Genomic DNA, 14762 nt, shown 5'->3' with positions numbered 1-14762 from the left:
TTTTCAGGAAGATGTAATTCACAAGGTTGTAGAATCTTCCTTCTATTAAAAGCCCATCTTTCAGTTTGGGAAGGCACCCAAAGTAGTTTCCTTGTGATTCAGTGTTTTCTAACTGAGGACCCAAGTTTCAACGAAGCCTGCAAGTGTAACAGACTCTGTTCAGAACTGTAATGTGACACTTTGACAAGGTACTATTCAGCATGGCTAGCAGCTGTGTAAATCTGAAAGAAGAGATATTTGAGGAAGAGAATGAAAAATATTTATGCTGACAGTGTTTTCTACACCAGCTAAGTACTCTGGAAGAAGTTGATGTGATATTTATGTGAAAAAAAAAAAAAAAAAAAAAGTGATTTGTGACTTGTCACCTAATGGAGCTAGAAATCTCTGTAACAGTTAGTGTATTATTACAGATTCTAAAATTTCTGTGTTTCCATCTGGGTAATAATCTTTCCCTGTTTTTATATAAGTGAATTTCAGACTTCCAGACCCTGTATGGCCATTCAAATAATACTGAAAAGGCTTTCTCCTCAGGTTGTCTTCTGAAGGCAGAGGAGGACCAGAAAGGCTTCTTTATCTTTGACTGAAAAAGTTGTCAGTATATATTTCTGTAAATCTGTTGCTGAGCTTAACTAGGACTATTATATTTAAATTTTTCAAGTGCTGGTAAGCCCTCTTAATGGAAGACATGCTAATATAAATTGAAATACTATTTCTGTGAGGTTCTAACACAAAATGCTCAGTTTCCAACTTAAAAGCTTTGTATGTCTGAAACCACCTCTCAGATTTGACCTATCATTGTAAAACTTCAAAATCTTTGAAATCCCACTTTATAACCTGTAGGTCTTCTTTTTTTTCTGCCAAGAAAAACAATCTTAAGTTCTGTAGCTGTAATAGCACAGTGTTGCAGAAGAGTCTGGAAAAGAGGTTATTCTTGCTCTGTTTTTGTCATCCTTTTCCCTTTCCATTGATTGCATGAAGTAAAGTGGGTAGTGATAGCCAGCTGCAGTATGTGAGCAAGGACTTGGAAACTTCCTCATGCTTGAAGTCCCTGTGTGGGTTTGGTGCTAGGAGAACAGGAGAAGAATGGCAAGGTAGTAGGTGTTTTGCCAATTGACGGGGTTAACACAAAGGACACAGACACCAAGCTAAAGAAATAGGCTTATTTTACTTTAGTAGAAATAGAAATTTTACTATAGGAGAAATAGCAGAAAGAATAAGCAAGGTAATGCACCTAGACATTACTATTTAAAGCTAGCTATAGTGATTAAGAAAGATACATCACCAATTGCCCTCATACTTTACCATCATCCAGACCCGTGCATCAGCTGGGGAGCCCCGTCACAGCGAAGGGTCGGAGAGCCTTTCCCGGCAATTGGGAAGTCCTATGCGGTGCGTCCACTCGTAGGTGAGGTCTCTGTCTTTGCTGTGAGAGGGTCCAGCTTTTATACAGTTTAACAAACAAGTCTAAACAAAACGCACAGGAGATATCTGGTAGATTGATATGCCTCACTCAGGCATGTCCGGATCTGGCCAGGATCCGGGCATGTCTGAGGAGTTTCTGTTTTTCTTTACATTCGGGATTTATAGTTACTTCCTATTGTTTACTTATAGTTCCCAAGGATTGTTCCCAGGGTTACATTTTCATGCTGGTAAGATGCTGGTTGCTTCAGTCTGCTGATAAGATGCTGATTGCTGGTCGGGGAATTCACTCAGAAGTCAACCTTGGTTTGAGGCCTATTGTTTGGGCCCCTTTTTGTTTCAATCGGTCCTTTGACTTATGAGTGAAGATCACGACCCTTTTGGAAGAGCCCAACATGTTCGCTCTATCCGTTTGATATGATACCATACATAACAATTATATAAAGTAATAATAATAATGATAACTAGCAATATTACAAGAGGATGTATTAAGAAATTCAACACTTGGGTTGCAGAGGATGAATATCCAGTAAAGATGTCCCACCAGTGGTGTGCAGTCTCCTTTTCCATCTGGCTAGCTAGCGACATTAGTTGATTCTTTGTGATTACAGTCTGTATCACAGAGTCTGACAGAGTTTTATTTCGTCGTTCTAAGTGTCGTCGCAAATGTTCTGATTGTTCCATGATGGTTTTCAGTGGAGTCAGGGATAAGCTGATTCCATTAAGTCCTAAGCTTTGGGGATGCCAGTACATGTTTAGTCGTTCTTCATGCGTTGAATAAAAAGTATACATCTGTCCGTGCCAGATGAGATAGAATACATTTCTGAGGCATCCCGAAAATGGAGTACTTAGATTATACATTTCTATAATATTTTTATCATTTGTTACTATACAAACATTCTTAGCACTAATTTCTACAAACATATCAAAGCTTTTGGGCAAAATTGTCCATTTACACAGATTCACTGAATGTTCCAATAAACATGGTTCATATAACCGCGAGCTTTGTCCACACAATAAACCATTTGCTGTGGACGTACACAAATCTAATTTATGGGTTCGATTCCTAGAGTCTATATAATCTCCCTCCAAGTGGGGCAGCCAATATTCTGGTTCAAAGGATGTTTTTTCCCCCAAAATTACAGGCAGTACTAGAAAGTTACACATAACTTCAGGTTGGCTAACATCGTAGTGGATTATTTGACCAGCACAGAATAAATCTGTGCACTGCACTGTCTGTGGAGATAATTTGACCCAATGGGTTTGAGGAATCCATTTCTTAAATATGTTTCTCCATAACAGCTCATTATTAGCCATTAAGTACTAGATAGAGTGACATTTGAATTATCTGTAGGACAGGTTACAAAAAGACGTCCACGATCTCTCCATCGTGATGCTGGTCCTGAAGGCCACCAGTATGTACATGTTTCGTTATACTGAGTACTGAAAGTAAGATTGGCTATGATACAGGCAGAATTGGCTTTGCATCGGAAATCATCCTGTTGTCTTGTCTTGGTTGCATTTTTCCATTGCCACCTAAGTGGTGTCTCTCATGGACCTTCCAATGGCCATCCTGGGGTAAAAGCCTTTCCCAAATGGACCATGATGATACACAGGCAAATCCATTTTAGCAGAATCTAAAAGATAGAATCTTAAGACATCTAGTTATTCTCGCAGATAACATTTAGTTGCAGGAACATATTCCCATTTTTCCTGTCCAGGTTTCATGATTAAAACAGTATTGTCTTTTCCTGTGGCTATTGCTTGAGCTGATTCAGGAGGTCCGCTTGAACTCTGGACCCATACTTTAGCTCCGTTATTGAAATTAGTTGATCCAAACCCTTTATCTCCACGAACAGTGGTAACTTGAGGTAGATCCCCTTTTTTCACAATTGCTTTCAAAACTGGCAATATCAATAGTTGTGCTATTCTGTCGTGGGGATGAATAATCAAATCTTGTTCACCATTGTTTAACAGAATTACTCTAATTTCTCCTTGATAATCCGCATCAATCACTCCTCCCATGACGTGAATACTTTTCAAGGCTAGGCTCGAATGGGCAGTTATCAAACCAAAGTGTCCTGGAGGAATTTTAATTCCTATCCCAGTATTGATAACTTTCACCTGGTTTTGGTTTATCCTGATCAATTCCAATGCATAGAGATCTAGCCCTGCAGCCTCTGGAGTGGCCCGGTAAGGGGCCATCGCACCCAGAACAATTTCCCAGTAAGTCAAAGTCTCACTGTCAGAGGTTTTATTTGTAAATTGGGTGTAGTCATGCGCATCAAAGGGGTTTCCATTTCCCCAATGGGCCTATTGTTAAGAATATGTAGCGCATCTGTGAGATGAGTTTTCCATCGGGATAGGTTCCCATCTCCTAACTTCTTCAACTGCTCTTTCAACAACCCATTCATTCGTTCAATCAATCCTGCAGCTTGTGTATAGTACGGTATATGAAAAACCCACTGAATATTTTGCTGTTCAGCATACTGTTGAACAAATTTGTTTCGAAAATGAGACCCATTGTCAGTTTGAATCTGCAATGGAATTCCATAGTACAAAATGATTATGCCTATAGTACAGATAGTACTATGATGAGTAGCTTTCTTACAAGGATGGGCAATCAAATATCCAGAATATGTATCTACAGCAGTGCAGACATATTTACACCCTAGGTTCTGGGGTAAAGGTCCAATATAATCCATTTGCCAAATTTGTCCTGGCAGTTTTCCTCTTCCCAGTTGTCCTTTCACAATATTAGGCACTGGACGTTTGTGAATATGTTGGCACACGGGGCACTGGGCGATTATAGTTTTGATCATATCAAGTGACATTGTTATGCCACGCTCTTGGGCCCACCTGTAAGTGGCTTTCTCTCCAAGGTGCCCACACTTTTGGTGTGCCCATTTTGCCAAGCCTTCATGATCATCCTTTTGAGGGAATTCTAATCCAGCTTGGGAAATCTTTGCCCGGTTGTCTACAACAGAGTTATAAAGTCGTTCTAAAGTGTTCACATTACTATGAGCATCAACATGAAACACAGACACCTTAGTCCTCTGTACTATTTCCCAAATATCCTTCCACAATTCCTTTCCTCAGACTTCTTTGGAGTATATTTTCCAATCTTTGGCTACCCATGTTGGCAGCCAAGTAGCTAACCCATTAGCTACTGACCAGGAGTCAGTATATAAATGACATTCTCCTAGGTCTCCTTGTTTCAAGGCCATATAAGCTGCATATAATTCAGCATACTGGCTGCTTTTCCCTTCTCCTGTAGTTTCTAAAAATTCTTCTAGATGGGGATAGTAAGCTACTGCTTTCCAAAACCTCTTCCCTCCTATATACTTAGCTGATCCATCAGTGAACCAAGCATGTTCCTTTTCAGAGGGTGTCAATTGGTCAAAAGCTTTTCCCCATCGTACTGGGGATTCCCGTTCAACTGTGAAATCGGGGTTCATTACTTGATCACCTGTGGGGGCAGTAGCTACTCTCTCGTGGAGGGTAGCTACTCCACCAACCCCTACCTTGGCCCTATCCTGAATATACCATTTCCACTTTATGATACTCGATTCTTGAGCATGCCCAATTCTATGGGTTTTAGGAGAGCTTTTAACCCATTGCATGATAGGAATTTCAGGACGAAGGGACACTTCATGTCCTATTGTAAGCTGCTCTGTTTCTACCAACGCCCAATAACATGCCAATAGTTGTGTCTCAAAAGGTGTATAATTATTTCCTGCCTCTGGCAGCTTTCGTCCCCAAAAACCTAAGGGAACCTTTTTCCTTCCCTGTTTTTGCCATAGGCTCCAATTGGCATGTAATCCATTTACCAACACATTTAACTCCACTTCTCCCTCCTGCAATGGCCACAAATCTAGGGCCTTTTGAATAGCTTCCTTTGCTGACTCAAAAGCAGCTTGCTGTTCATTTCCCCATTCAAACTCATATTTTTTCCTTGTTACTTTATGCAAAGGAGTCAGAATCTGTCCTAAATGGGGAATATGCTGCTGCCAAAAGCCAAACAATCCAATAAATCTCTGTGCCTCATTTTTATTTTGTGGTACTGCAAAATCCAAAATTTTCTGTCGAGCTTTGGGTAGTATTTCCCGATGCCCACAATGCCATTGAATCCCTAAAAATTTTACCGTTTGGGATGGTTCTTGAATCTTGTTAGGATTAATTTCCCAACTTTTCTGTCTCATATGATCTACCACCTGTTGAAGTATTTGTTGCACTTCCTTCTCATCGTTTCCCTGAATTAGGATATCATCAATGTAATGCACTATTTGCATATGAGGAGGCAATTTTATCTTATCCAGATGCTCAGCCACTGTCCGATGGCAAATGGTTGGACTATGCAGCCATCCCTGAGGCAATCTGGTAAAGGTATAGTGTCTTCCTTGCCAGGTGAAGGCAAATTGGTCCCAATGCTCCTCTGCAATTGGGATAGTGAAAAAGGCGTTAGCTAAATCTATTAGAGCATACCAAGTCCCTGAGTGCTTTTGTACCTTTTCTATTAAAGTAATAGTATCTGGTACAGCTGGTGTAAGCGGTGGGTTATGTTTATTTAATTCCCTAAAATCTACTGTCATTCTCCATGACCCATCACTTTTCTTGACAGGCCATACCGGATTGTTCCAAGCTGTGGTAACTGGTTTCAACACTCCTGCATCTAATAAATCTTTAATTGTCTGTGATATCTCCTCATGCCCTCCTGGAATTCTATATTGTTTCATAGTCACTAATTTAGTAGCAGCAGGAATCTGTACAGGAGGCATTTTCACTTTTCCTACTAAAATTGTTCTAATACTGATATGATTTTTCACCCCAAACTGGTACTGACCATCTGGGAGATTCAAAGTTAGTCCCTTCAGAATGTCTATTCCTATTATGTATTCAGGAATGGGGACAATCATGACTGAATACAGTCGTTTTGGGAGGTTTCCTATTTTCATTTCAATTTGAGTTTGTACAGCTTCAATTTGTTTCCCTCCCAGACCTGTAATGATTACAGGTTGTCCTTTAAATTTCTTTGGATTCCCATATATCAAGGAGGCCTCCACTCCTGTGTCAATTAAGGCTTTTACTGTTTGTGAGGACCGGTTTTTCCAAAATATTTGGACCTCCGCATGGGGCCGTCGGTCCTTCCATGCCCATTGCACTGGAGCTTGGCCATAATTTCATTCCCGTTTACTACGCTGGACAATTTCCCTAGTTTCCTTCCAGGGGTATAAATCAGAATACAGCTCCCAACCCCCCCTTTCCCCCGGAACAACTGATCTGCCCGCGGAGGGCCCACCGTCTGCAGATGGGAAGTCCCGTTGAGGCTCAGGAGGAGGTGCTGTAGGCTGAGTTACCCCTGGCTTCTTAGTTTCAGAACTTTGAACTCTCCTGCTAGGCTTATTCAGCCCTCTTTGTTTGTATATTCGCCACAGCTCGTTGGAACACCATCAATCTTTTCACGAGACAGGCCATCCTTCAATAAAGCTGTAAACATTTCTTTGCGAGAGACTCTGTTCTCATTTCCTTTAGGGCTGTCCCGAGTATTTCGGTTTCCTGCACTTCCTCGGGGGCCCCATTCTCCAAGATCACCTAGCTGCTGTATTTTTTCAATTATCTCATCAATGGGATTTCCGGTCTCATTAATTAAGAGAGTCATTATTACATTTTTATATGCTGGTGGGGCAGTCTTAATCAATCGGTTTCTATGAGTGACAGACAAAGCAGCTTGCATCATTCTGTCAGGGTCTCCTATAAAGATTGCCAATTTCATCGCTTCCTCCTTCATCCGCTGTATACAGTCTCGCAAAGTATACCAGGGACGTTCCCCACCTGGCCAATCATTCTCCGTGGAGTATTTATTATTACATCCCCGGGCAGCCAAGGTTAACAAATTTGTATACTGAGGATTATTTCGGAATGCATCTTGCACAAAGGAGTCAGAACTTAAAACTAAAAACTTCCTAGAGTCCTCTGGATCTAGGGTTACCCCTGCTGCTCCCTGATCGTGCAAATGCACCATCCAAGAGAGCAGGGGTTCCCCCGGTCTCTGCTTAAATCTTTCAATTATATCATTTATTTCATGCTGAGTATAATCCTCAATCACATCCTTCCTTACTTGTTGCCCGTTAGTATCCAATTCTATTTTCCGTCTCCACACTGGTTTTACATCCACAGGTTCATCTGAGGAACCAGCCTCATCAGATATCATAGAATCCCAAATATCTCCATCCCATCTGTCAGGATCCCACTGTACCCCCGCTTCTGCAATCACAGCATGCACTTTCCTATGGTTTACTCGTCCCCTTCTTTTCTTATACTTACACTGTGCAACTCTTACTGCAGCTCTTTCAGCTACAGTCTGATAAGTATCCAACTTATCGGCAAGCAACTTGTTTTGACACTGTAACATTACAATTTGATTCTGCCAATCACACATCTGTCGCTCCATGTGGGAGCGCTCTAACAGCAGTTTTTCTTTCTGTTGGTGCTGTTTCCGATATGCTGTTAACAAAACCCATCCCCGTCTTCCCGAACACACAATTTCTTTTCCTTTTTCGATAGATAATTTTTGGATACATTTTAATACATCCAGTGGTTCAGCTTCTTTTAGCCGACTTTCCCACTGTTCACATGGTCCTCCGACCTTAGCCCACTCAAGAGCCAGTGAACTATAAGGAAGGTCTTCCCATCCAGGAATTTCAGATGGAGCTGATTCATTACGTTTAGATTTTAAAAATGACATTTTGTTCTAATCCTGTCCGTGATGCCAAATTTGTTTTGCCAATTGACAGGGTTAACACAAAGGACACAGACACCAAGCTAAAGAAATAGGCTTATTTTACTTCAGTAGAAATAGAAATTTTACTATAGGAGAAATAGCAGAAAGAATAAGCAGGTAATGCACCTAGACATTACTATTTAAAGCTAGCTATAGTGATTAAGAAAGATACATCACCAGTTGCCCTCATACTTTACCATCATCCAGACCCGTGCATCAAGCTGGGGAGCCCCGTCACAGCGAAGGGTCGGAGAGCCTTTCCCGGCAATTGGGAAGTCCTATGCGGTGCGTCCACTCGTAGGTGAGGTCTCCGTCTTTGCTGTGAGAGGGTCCGGCTTTTATACAGTTTAACAAACAAGTCTAAACAAAACGCACAGGAGATATCTGGTAGATTGATATGCCTCACTCAGGCATGTCCGGATCTGGCCAGGATCCGGGCATGTCTGAGGAGTTTCTGTTTTTCTTTACATTTGGGATTTATAGTTACTTCCTATTGTTTACTTATAGTTCCCAAGGATTGTTCCCAGGGTTACATTTTCATGCTGGTAAGATGCTGGTTGCTTCAGTCTGCTGATAAGATGCTGATTGCTGGTCGGGGAATTCACTCAGAAGTCAACCTTGGTTTGAGGCCTATTGTTTGGGCCCCTTTTTGTTTCAGTAGGAGAAAATTCTGCTGTGTTCATTTACTTGGGGATTAACCAAGCTTTCATGTCCTGAGAAGACTGATGTACTGACCATACTATTGAGAATGTATCAGTGGTTATATTCCTGGATGTGTCTGATGTGCCTTGTCATGTTTTCAGGATGATAGAGAGTGGTAAGTGTCCATCTGTAGTGCTTTACTAAAAAGAATAATTTTGGTATTCAGGCCCTGCACAGTTGATTGCAAGACACATGTTTTGTAAAGTATAGTTTAAGTTGCACTTTATACAGTGCAGTGTGCCACTGTCAGGCAATTCTGAAAAGAGCATGCACCTTAGCAAATGATGATCCATCTGGGTGTCTGAATTTATTTTTTTCAGTCAGCAAGATTGATAGAGCTTGAGCAAATGTTTCTGAAGAAGTCAACCCTTTGTATATGAATTGCATCATTCTACCAGTCTACAGTAGAGAAACTGTCATTGTCCTATGATGTAATTGAGATGGTAGTGCATATGACAAGTTGTCATACATATCAATGCAGCATTTAGAAGCATCTGAGTTGATGCTACAGGAGATGTGTGGTTTCTCAAGCTTAGCTTACCTTTCTGCTTATGTGTTACATGGACATGAATTCTGTAATGAGATTGTCACACAGCCAAACAGGAGAAGAAAAAGGTGGCTTCTGTTCCAAGTTCTTTAACCACATTCTTTTTGTCACTGGCTGGAGTTGACAGGCTAGTGCTACTTTCTTCAGAGAGCTTATGTTCAATACTAGGGAGATTTCATGTAACAAAAAGCCCTTACAATAAACTGAAAACTTGAAGGAAAAGATTGTATGTTGGAGCTAGTAATACTCACTGTCATGTTAAAGAAGGTAAACCTGGATACTGTTTTAACATAATACAATTGTTAACCTTCCTGAGGTTCTCCACTATGTAATGGAAAGTTGTGTTGTGACCCTGCTCCACCAAATAATACAGATTTCGATTTTATTAGCATTAGTTCTAATTCAAATAATTTATTTATTTTAAATGACATTTATTCGAACCAGGATTTTATTAGTGTTAGGTTATGAATATGTGAATGGCAGTTATTCTGCCCTCTACATGTTTAACTATCTCTGAGTGGAATCCTATATATTTTCCATTCCCAGAACAAGCCTTGGCTGCAGTGCCAGTGTAGCTGTTGTGGGTACTCAGTGGGTCCACCTGGTGTTGAAGTCCCTGGTGGTTCTGCTTTAGCAGTCTGAAAGGATTGGAAAAGCTAAAAATAAAAAATTGTTATCCCTAACCTAGATTGTGTGCAGGCAGGAACAATTTGCTTTCAAGATTCACACTGAGTTGTGCACAGGTATGCCCTACTACGTGTGTGCAGTTTTGTCATGGTGCTGCCATAGAACTGTTGTCATAGATTATTTGCTCATATGTTTACTTGTGCATTTAAAACTTTTGTTTTTAGTGTTAAATACAGGTTTTTCTCTTTGTTTCAGTGTGCAAGGATCCACCCTACAAAGTTGAAGAATCTGGGTATGCTGGTTTCATTTTACCAATAGAGGTTTACTTCAAAAACAAGGTATGGAATCGCATGCTTTTCACTAAATAAAAGATAACAAAAAAATGTTATGGATGTCAGGACTTTTTAAAGATTTACAGTTTAATTCATAAACTCTGTTAAAAGTTAGGAGTAAAGCTATCTTTGTCAGTGCAGTTCCTCAATTCAAAGTCACTGTAACTTTTAGAAATGTGTAATTGTATTTAGTACATAACTCTATGAAATGAGGATTACCTGTTAAATAAGTTGAATGTAATTATTCAGAAGAATTACTAGCCCTACGCAAAGGTAGACAAACTTTAAATAATGCTTAAGGAAGTTCAAGAGCCACTTAAACTTTAAGAAAGGAAACCGATCTTGATTATGTTTGTTTCCTAATGAATTAATTGATCTATGTTAGTATTGCTGTTCTTTGTAATTTGTTCAGGTTTTGATTTTTCAAAACAGTAATTTTTTTAATCCTGCATTCTCAGTCTGAAAAAACATTCTTCTAAACTGCATGTGAACATTGATTCTGCTCAACTCAACATTACCAGGGGGCACAGTTTAAAAACAAATCCAGTGCCTTTGTACAAAGCTTGTATTATTGTAATATGTCAAATTCTGAGCCTAAGTAAATGCCGCACTTACTGTGAGTCTCTTAGCAAATACAGAGGTTTCCTTTAATATACGTAACAGGGTCTGTATTACTAATAAGTCATTTGAATAATTAGATGTGGGTAGAATTAAAGAGCAAAAATCTTGCAAGGTTTCATGTACAGTACCTTAATAACTGAAATATTATAGGTTCCTTTTGTATGTCATATGGCTCAGTGTACCTGTTATTATACTTTGCATGCACTCCTAAGATACCTGTGTGTTTATTTTATATTACCAAGATATAGTTTAACATATTTATTTTAATCAAGTCAGTGTTACACCTTTAATGTGTTGAATGCTTTGTAAAAAAACTAAAACCAAAAGAAAATAGAAATGCATAGTAAAAGACTTTTGCTGAAACCCTGGCCACTTACAATTTGTGTTAGAGTACAACTCTGTTAGCTGTGTATGCCTTCAAGTAGATATTCCGTCAAGGTGTGAGGTGTGGATAGTTTTGCTCAGGCACTTTCTGAGTTGTAAATTTTTAACAGGTAGTTCTGAAATGTTCCCTGTATCAATCTGTGAAGAGCAGGGCTTAGTCTACCCTGTTTGCTGTTAGAAAAGGAAAGAGAATGCCTCAGTGAGTTGACTGGTCTTTTTGGTATGCATTTTAGCTCTATCTCCATTAGTGAAGCAGGTTTGATTCATTCAGGAAATCTGATGAATAACAGATTCTCTTTAACTCCTCTGTTAAGTGCTCATCCCAACACTGGGCAGACAAAGTCAGAAGACAGTGAGTCAATCATTGAAGCATCTCTACAGAAAGCTTCCTGCCCAACATTTCTTTTTTTGTTTTCCACTTAGACTTTTGGCTGCCTTTGCTGAATGTGGAGACCTGCAAGTCTCAGGAGTTCTCCAGCAGGAGTTGTGGCTTAGACTGAGATCAAGAGGGCAGCAGTGATTACAACTCAGCTCACCCTCAAGCAGCATGTGGAATTAGGAAGTTTGCAAACATGCCTCACCCCTATTTTGGTGTCATGGAATACAACTCACACAGCTGCAACAGCATGCCCTTCCCTGGGGTTGGTACAATACAAAGGAAAAGTGGCACAAAAATTGAGCTGGCATTCCTGAGGCAAATTGCTACTTTCTCCTGGCTCAGCTACTCTTCCTCCCTAAGCCACTTCACAGATATTCCAGTACAGAAAAAGAGGAGATAGAAGGAGGAAGAGGAGACAGACCACCATCACTTACTCAAGGTAGACAACTTTTCAATTTCTGGTTCAGAAAGTCCCCTAATGAATAGAGAAAGCAGGGGTAGGGGAAGCCACCTGGACCATGGAGAATTAAAGGGTGCCTGTTCCCAGAATTAAGCAGAAATTGGTAAAAAATTTAATAGGCATTTCCCCCAGCAGAAACTGTTCTAAACTTTAAAGAATTAGGGAAATGACACATAAACCCTCCTCCCAAATTCAGCAGCAGCGAGGCTATAGCTGTTAGCCATTAAGACAAAGTCCTTGGAAAAAATGCTTTTAGGTCAAAAGACTCCCACTCTGGAGAATGCAGTCCATTTATGATAAGGCTCATAAACTGCATAAACTCATATTCTCCCTTCACTGTCACACTGTTCTGAAATAATGGCAGTGGTATTGGGAGTCCTTTGTGTAGTAAAAGTCTGCTTTGAAATCACTGGTTATGTTCATCTAACTTTCAACAGAATTCTTTGAAGACACCCATTTATAATTCCTTATAACTTCGCTTTTATGACTAAGGTTCTGGTGCCAACTGTTTGCCTGTAGCAACATCACAGTTGTCTAAGCAGACTGGGGAGTAAGTCAGTTCCATTTTTTTCTGCAAGAAATCAAGTGTTAATCTTTCTAACAATAAGAAATATCTTTGAAAATGGTCTGTCAAGAAAATAGTTCTATCTGAGAGAACTACTGTCTTCTGTCTTCAGAAGCAGATTACTGAAGGCCTTTTATTTCAGGTCCCCCTTCTGTTGTCTCTTTTCCATGTTTAGAGATGTGAAGACGAGGATGTCTTTTGTCTATGATTGAAACCTCTGATTTAACTTTTAGAATAAACGAGATTTCTACGCTTTCTGTTCTTCACTTATTTGGAATCCTGAATCAAACTAAACATTTTTGACTGAATTTTTTAAGCATCTGTGACTGAACAGAGCACACATTTTGATTGCATATAGGGCTGGATATGTGCTAAGATTTTGCTGTATCTCTTCCCCCTCTTCCCTCATGGTTCCCTTTTTACTAAAGCGTTTCCTGAATTTGACCTTTTTCTTGTGTTCTGCCTTAAGAGTAACATTGGTTTGATGGCTTCTGTTGCACAGGAGGACCTCTGGAGGGAGGGCTATTGCCTTAAGACAGCACTTAAATACAGCTTCTAGAAGGGACTGTGTAAACGTATAACACAAAACGTACTTAGTATCTTTTCTCTGGTATTACAAACTGAAGTCTATTCAATGCCACTAGTGTCCTTTTTCAGCTGAGGCTTTCTTAGGGCAGTAGAGTACTGATGATTTCTTCTAAGATAATTTTGCCTTTCCTGGTTTTTCTCTCTCCATATTGGTACAGGGAACATTCAGTTTAATTTTTTCACTGCAGTGGCAGAGAATTTTAATTGCTTGGAAGCTGTGGTGGAACACTTGAAATCTAGCTGTCTGCACTCATTCAAGGCAATAAAGTTTCATTAGTAAATGAGCAGACCCTGTACATAGGAAATCAAATATAGTTGGCTGCATCAGTTTCATTCTTACTCCTTTCTACAACTTGTGAAGAAAACAATAGTGTTTGTCTTCAGTGGAGAAATTTGCATTCAAAACTTACTGCAGTGTCTTCAGTACTGTCTAGGGCTCAGAGGCATGATTGTATTGAAGATTGGGTTACCCTGTGTCAGCTGAATCATAATACTTGCTTATGTATATGTCTGTAGCCTGCGCCAAACATGACATAACACTTTAAGCCTTGTCAGGACAGCTTGATGTTCATGAAGTTCATGCATTTTTACCACGTGTTGTCATGGGCTGATAGGAGCTTCTCTGATTTACTGTAGCTCAGCTGACGGATGGTAAATCCCATCATGTGTCTGAGAAGACAGTAAATGGTTAAAAATTACATAATTTTCATTTTAATTGACAGTCTTATATAGCCCTTGTTTTCAACGTAGTTAGTTTTGGTGCTAGATGTTTCTATTTGGTTATTTTCAACCCTTAGGAAGAACCTAAGAAAGTTCGATTTGACTATGACTTATTCCTGCACCTTGAAGGCCACCCACCTGTAAATCACCTGCGCTGTGAAAAGCTCACATTCAACAACCCGACAGAGGAATTCAGAAGAAAGCTGCTAAAGGCAGGAGGGGTGAGTCCCTGCACCCATGTCAAAAGCCATCACAATATAGATGTTGCTGCTTATTGCTGGTACATGATTAGTGTAATAAAGATTGACCAGACAGTGAAACAAAATGAAGTGATTTTGTGATTAACTTCATATAGGAACTCAGTGTTGTCTTTAGGTGGAAAGAGTGAGCAAATGAGCATGTGCCTACCTTAAATACACAATTAGATATCTGTCTTCACAACCAAGTAATTCATGTTTACTTCTTCAAAAGCAGAACTTAGGCCTTATACATGAAGCATTGCTTGCTTGACTTCACAGAGATGAAATACAGGAGGGCTACTGTAATAGGAGAAAGCAATAAAAAAATAAAATGTCTCTCATTTAAAGAGAAATGGTTCTATATTAAGCAGAATATATTCAGTAGTTCTAAGGTAGAA

The 14762-nt window shown here is 39.8% G+C and overlaps 1 protein-coding gene across 3 annotated transcripts in view; it reads left to right on the top strand.

Annotated features, from left to right (window-relative positions):
* Positions 1–14762, top strand: part of MLLT3 (MLLT3 super elongation complex subunit) — a 151925-nt gene that overhangs the window by 69399 nt on the left and 67764 nt on the right. For 2 of the 3 annotated variants that reach the window (XM_042804793.1, XM_042804791.1), the window contains exons 3-4: positions 10332–10414; positions 14203–14346. In XM_042804793.1, the coding sequence (XP_042660727.1) occupies positions 10332–10414; positions 14203–14346 (227 nt within the window). The remainder of the gene's footprint in view (positions 1–10331; positions 10415–14202; positions 14347–14762) is intronic. The other variant, XM_042804792.1, reaches the window with a different exon arrangement.

Source organism: Tyto alba, unplaced genomic scaffold, assembly GCF_018691265.1.
Source record: "Tyto alba isolate M040663 unplaced genomic scaffold, T.alba_DEE_v4.0 Super-Scaffold_42, whole genome shotgun sequence".
NCBI lineage: Eukaryota > Metazoa > Chordata > Aves > Strigiformes > Tytonidae > Tyto > Tyto alba.
The sequence above is the reverse complement of the archived record's forward strand: the minus strand, read 5'-3'. Positions and strand labels throughout refer to the sequence as shown.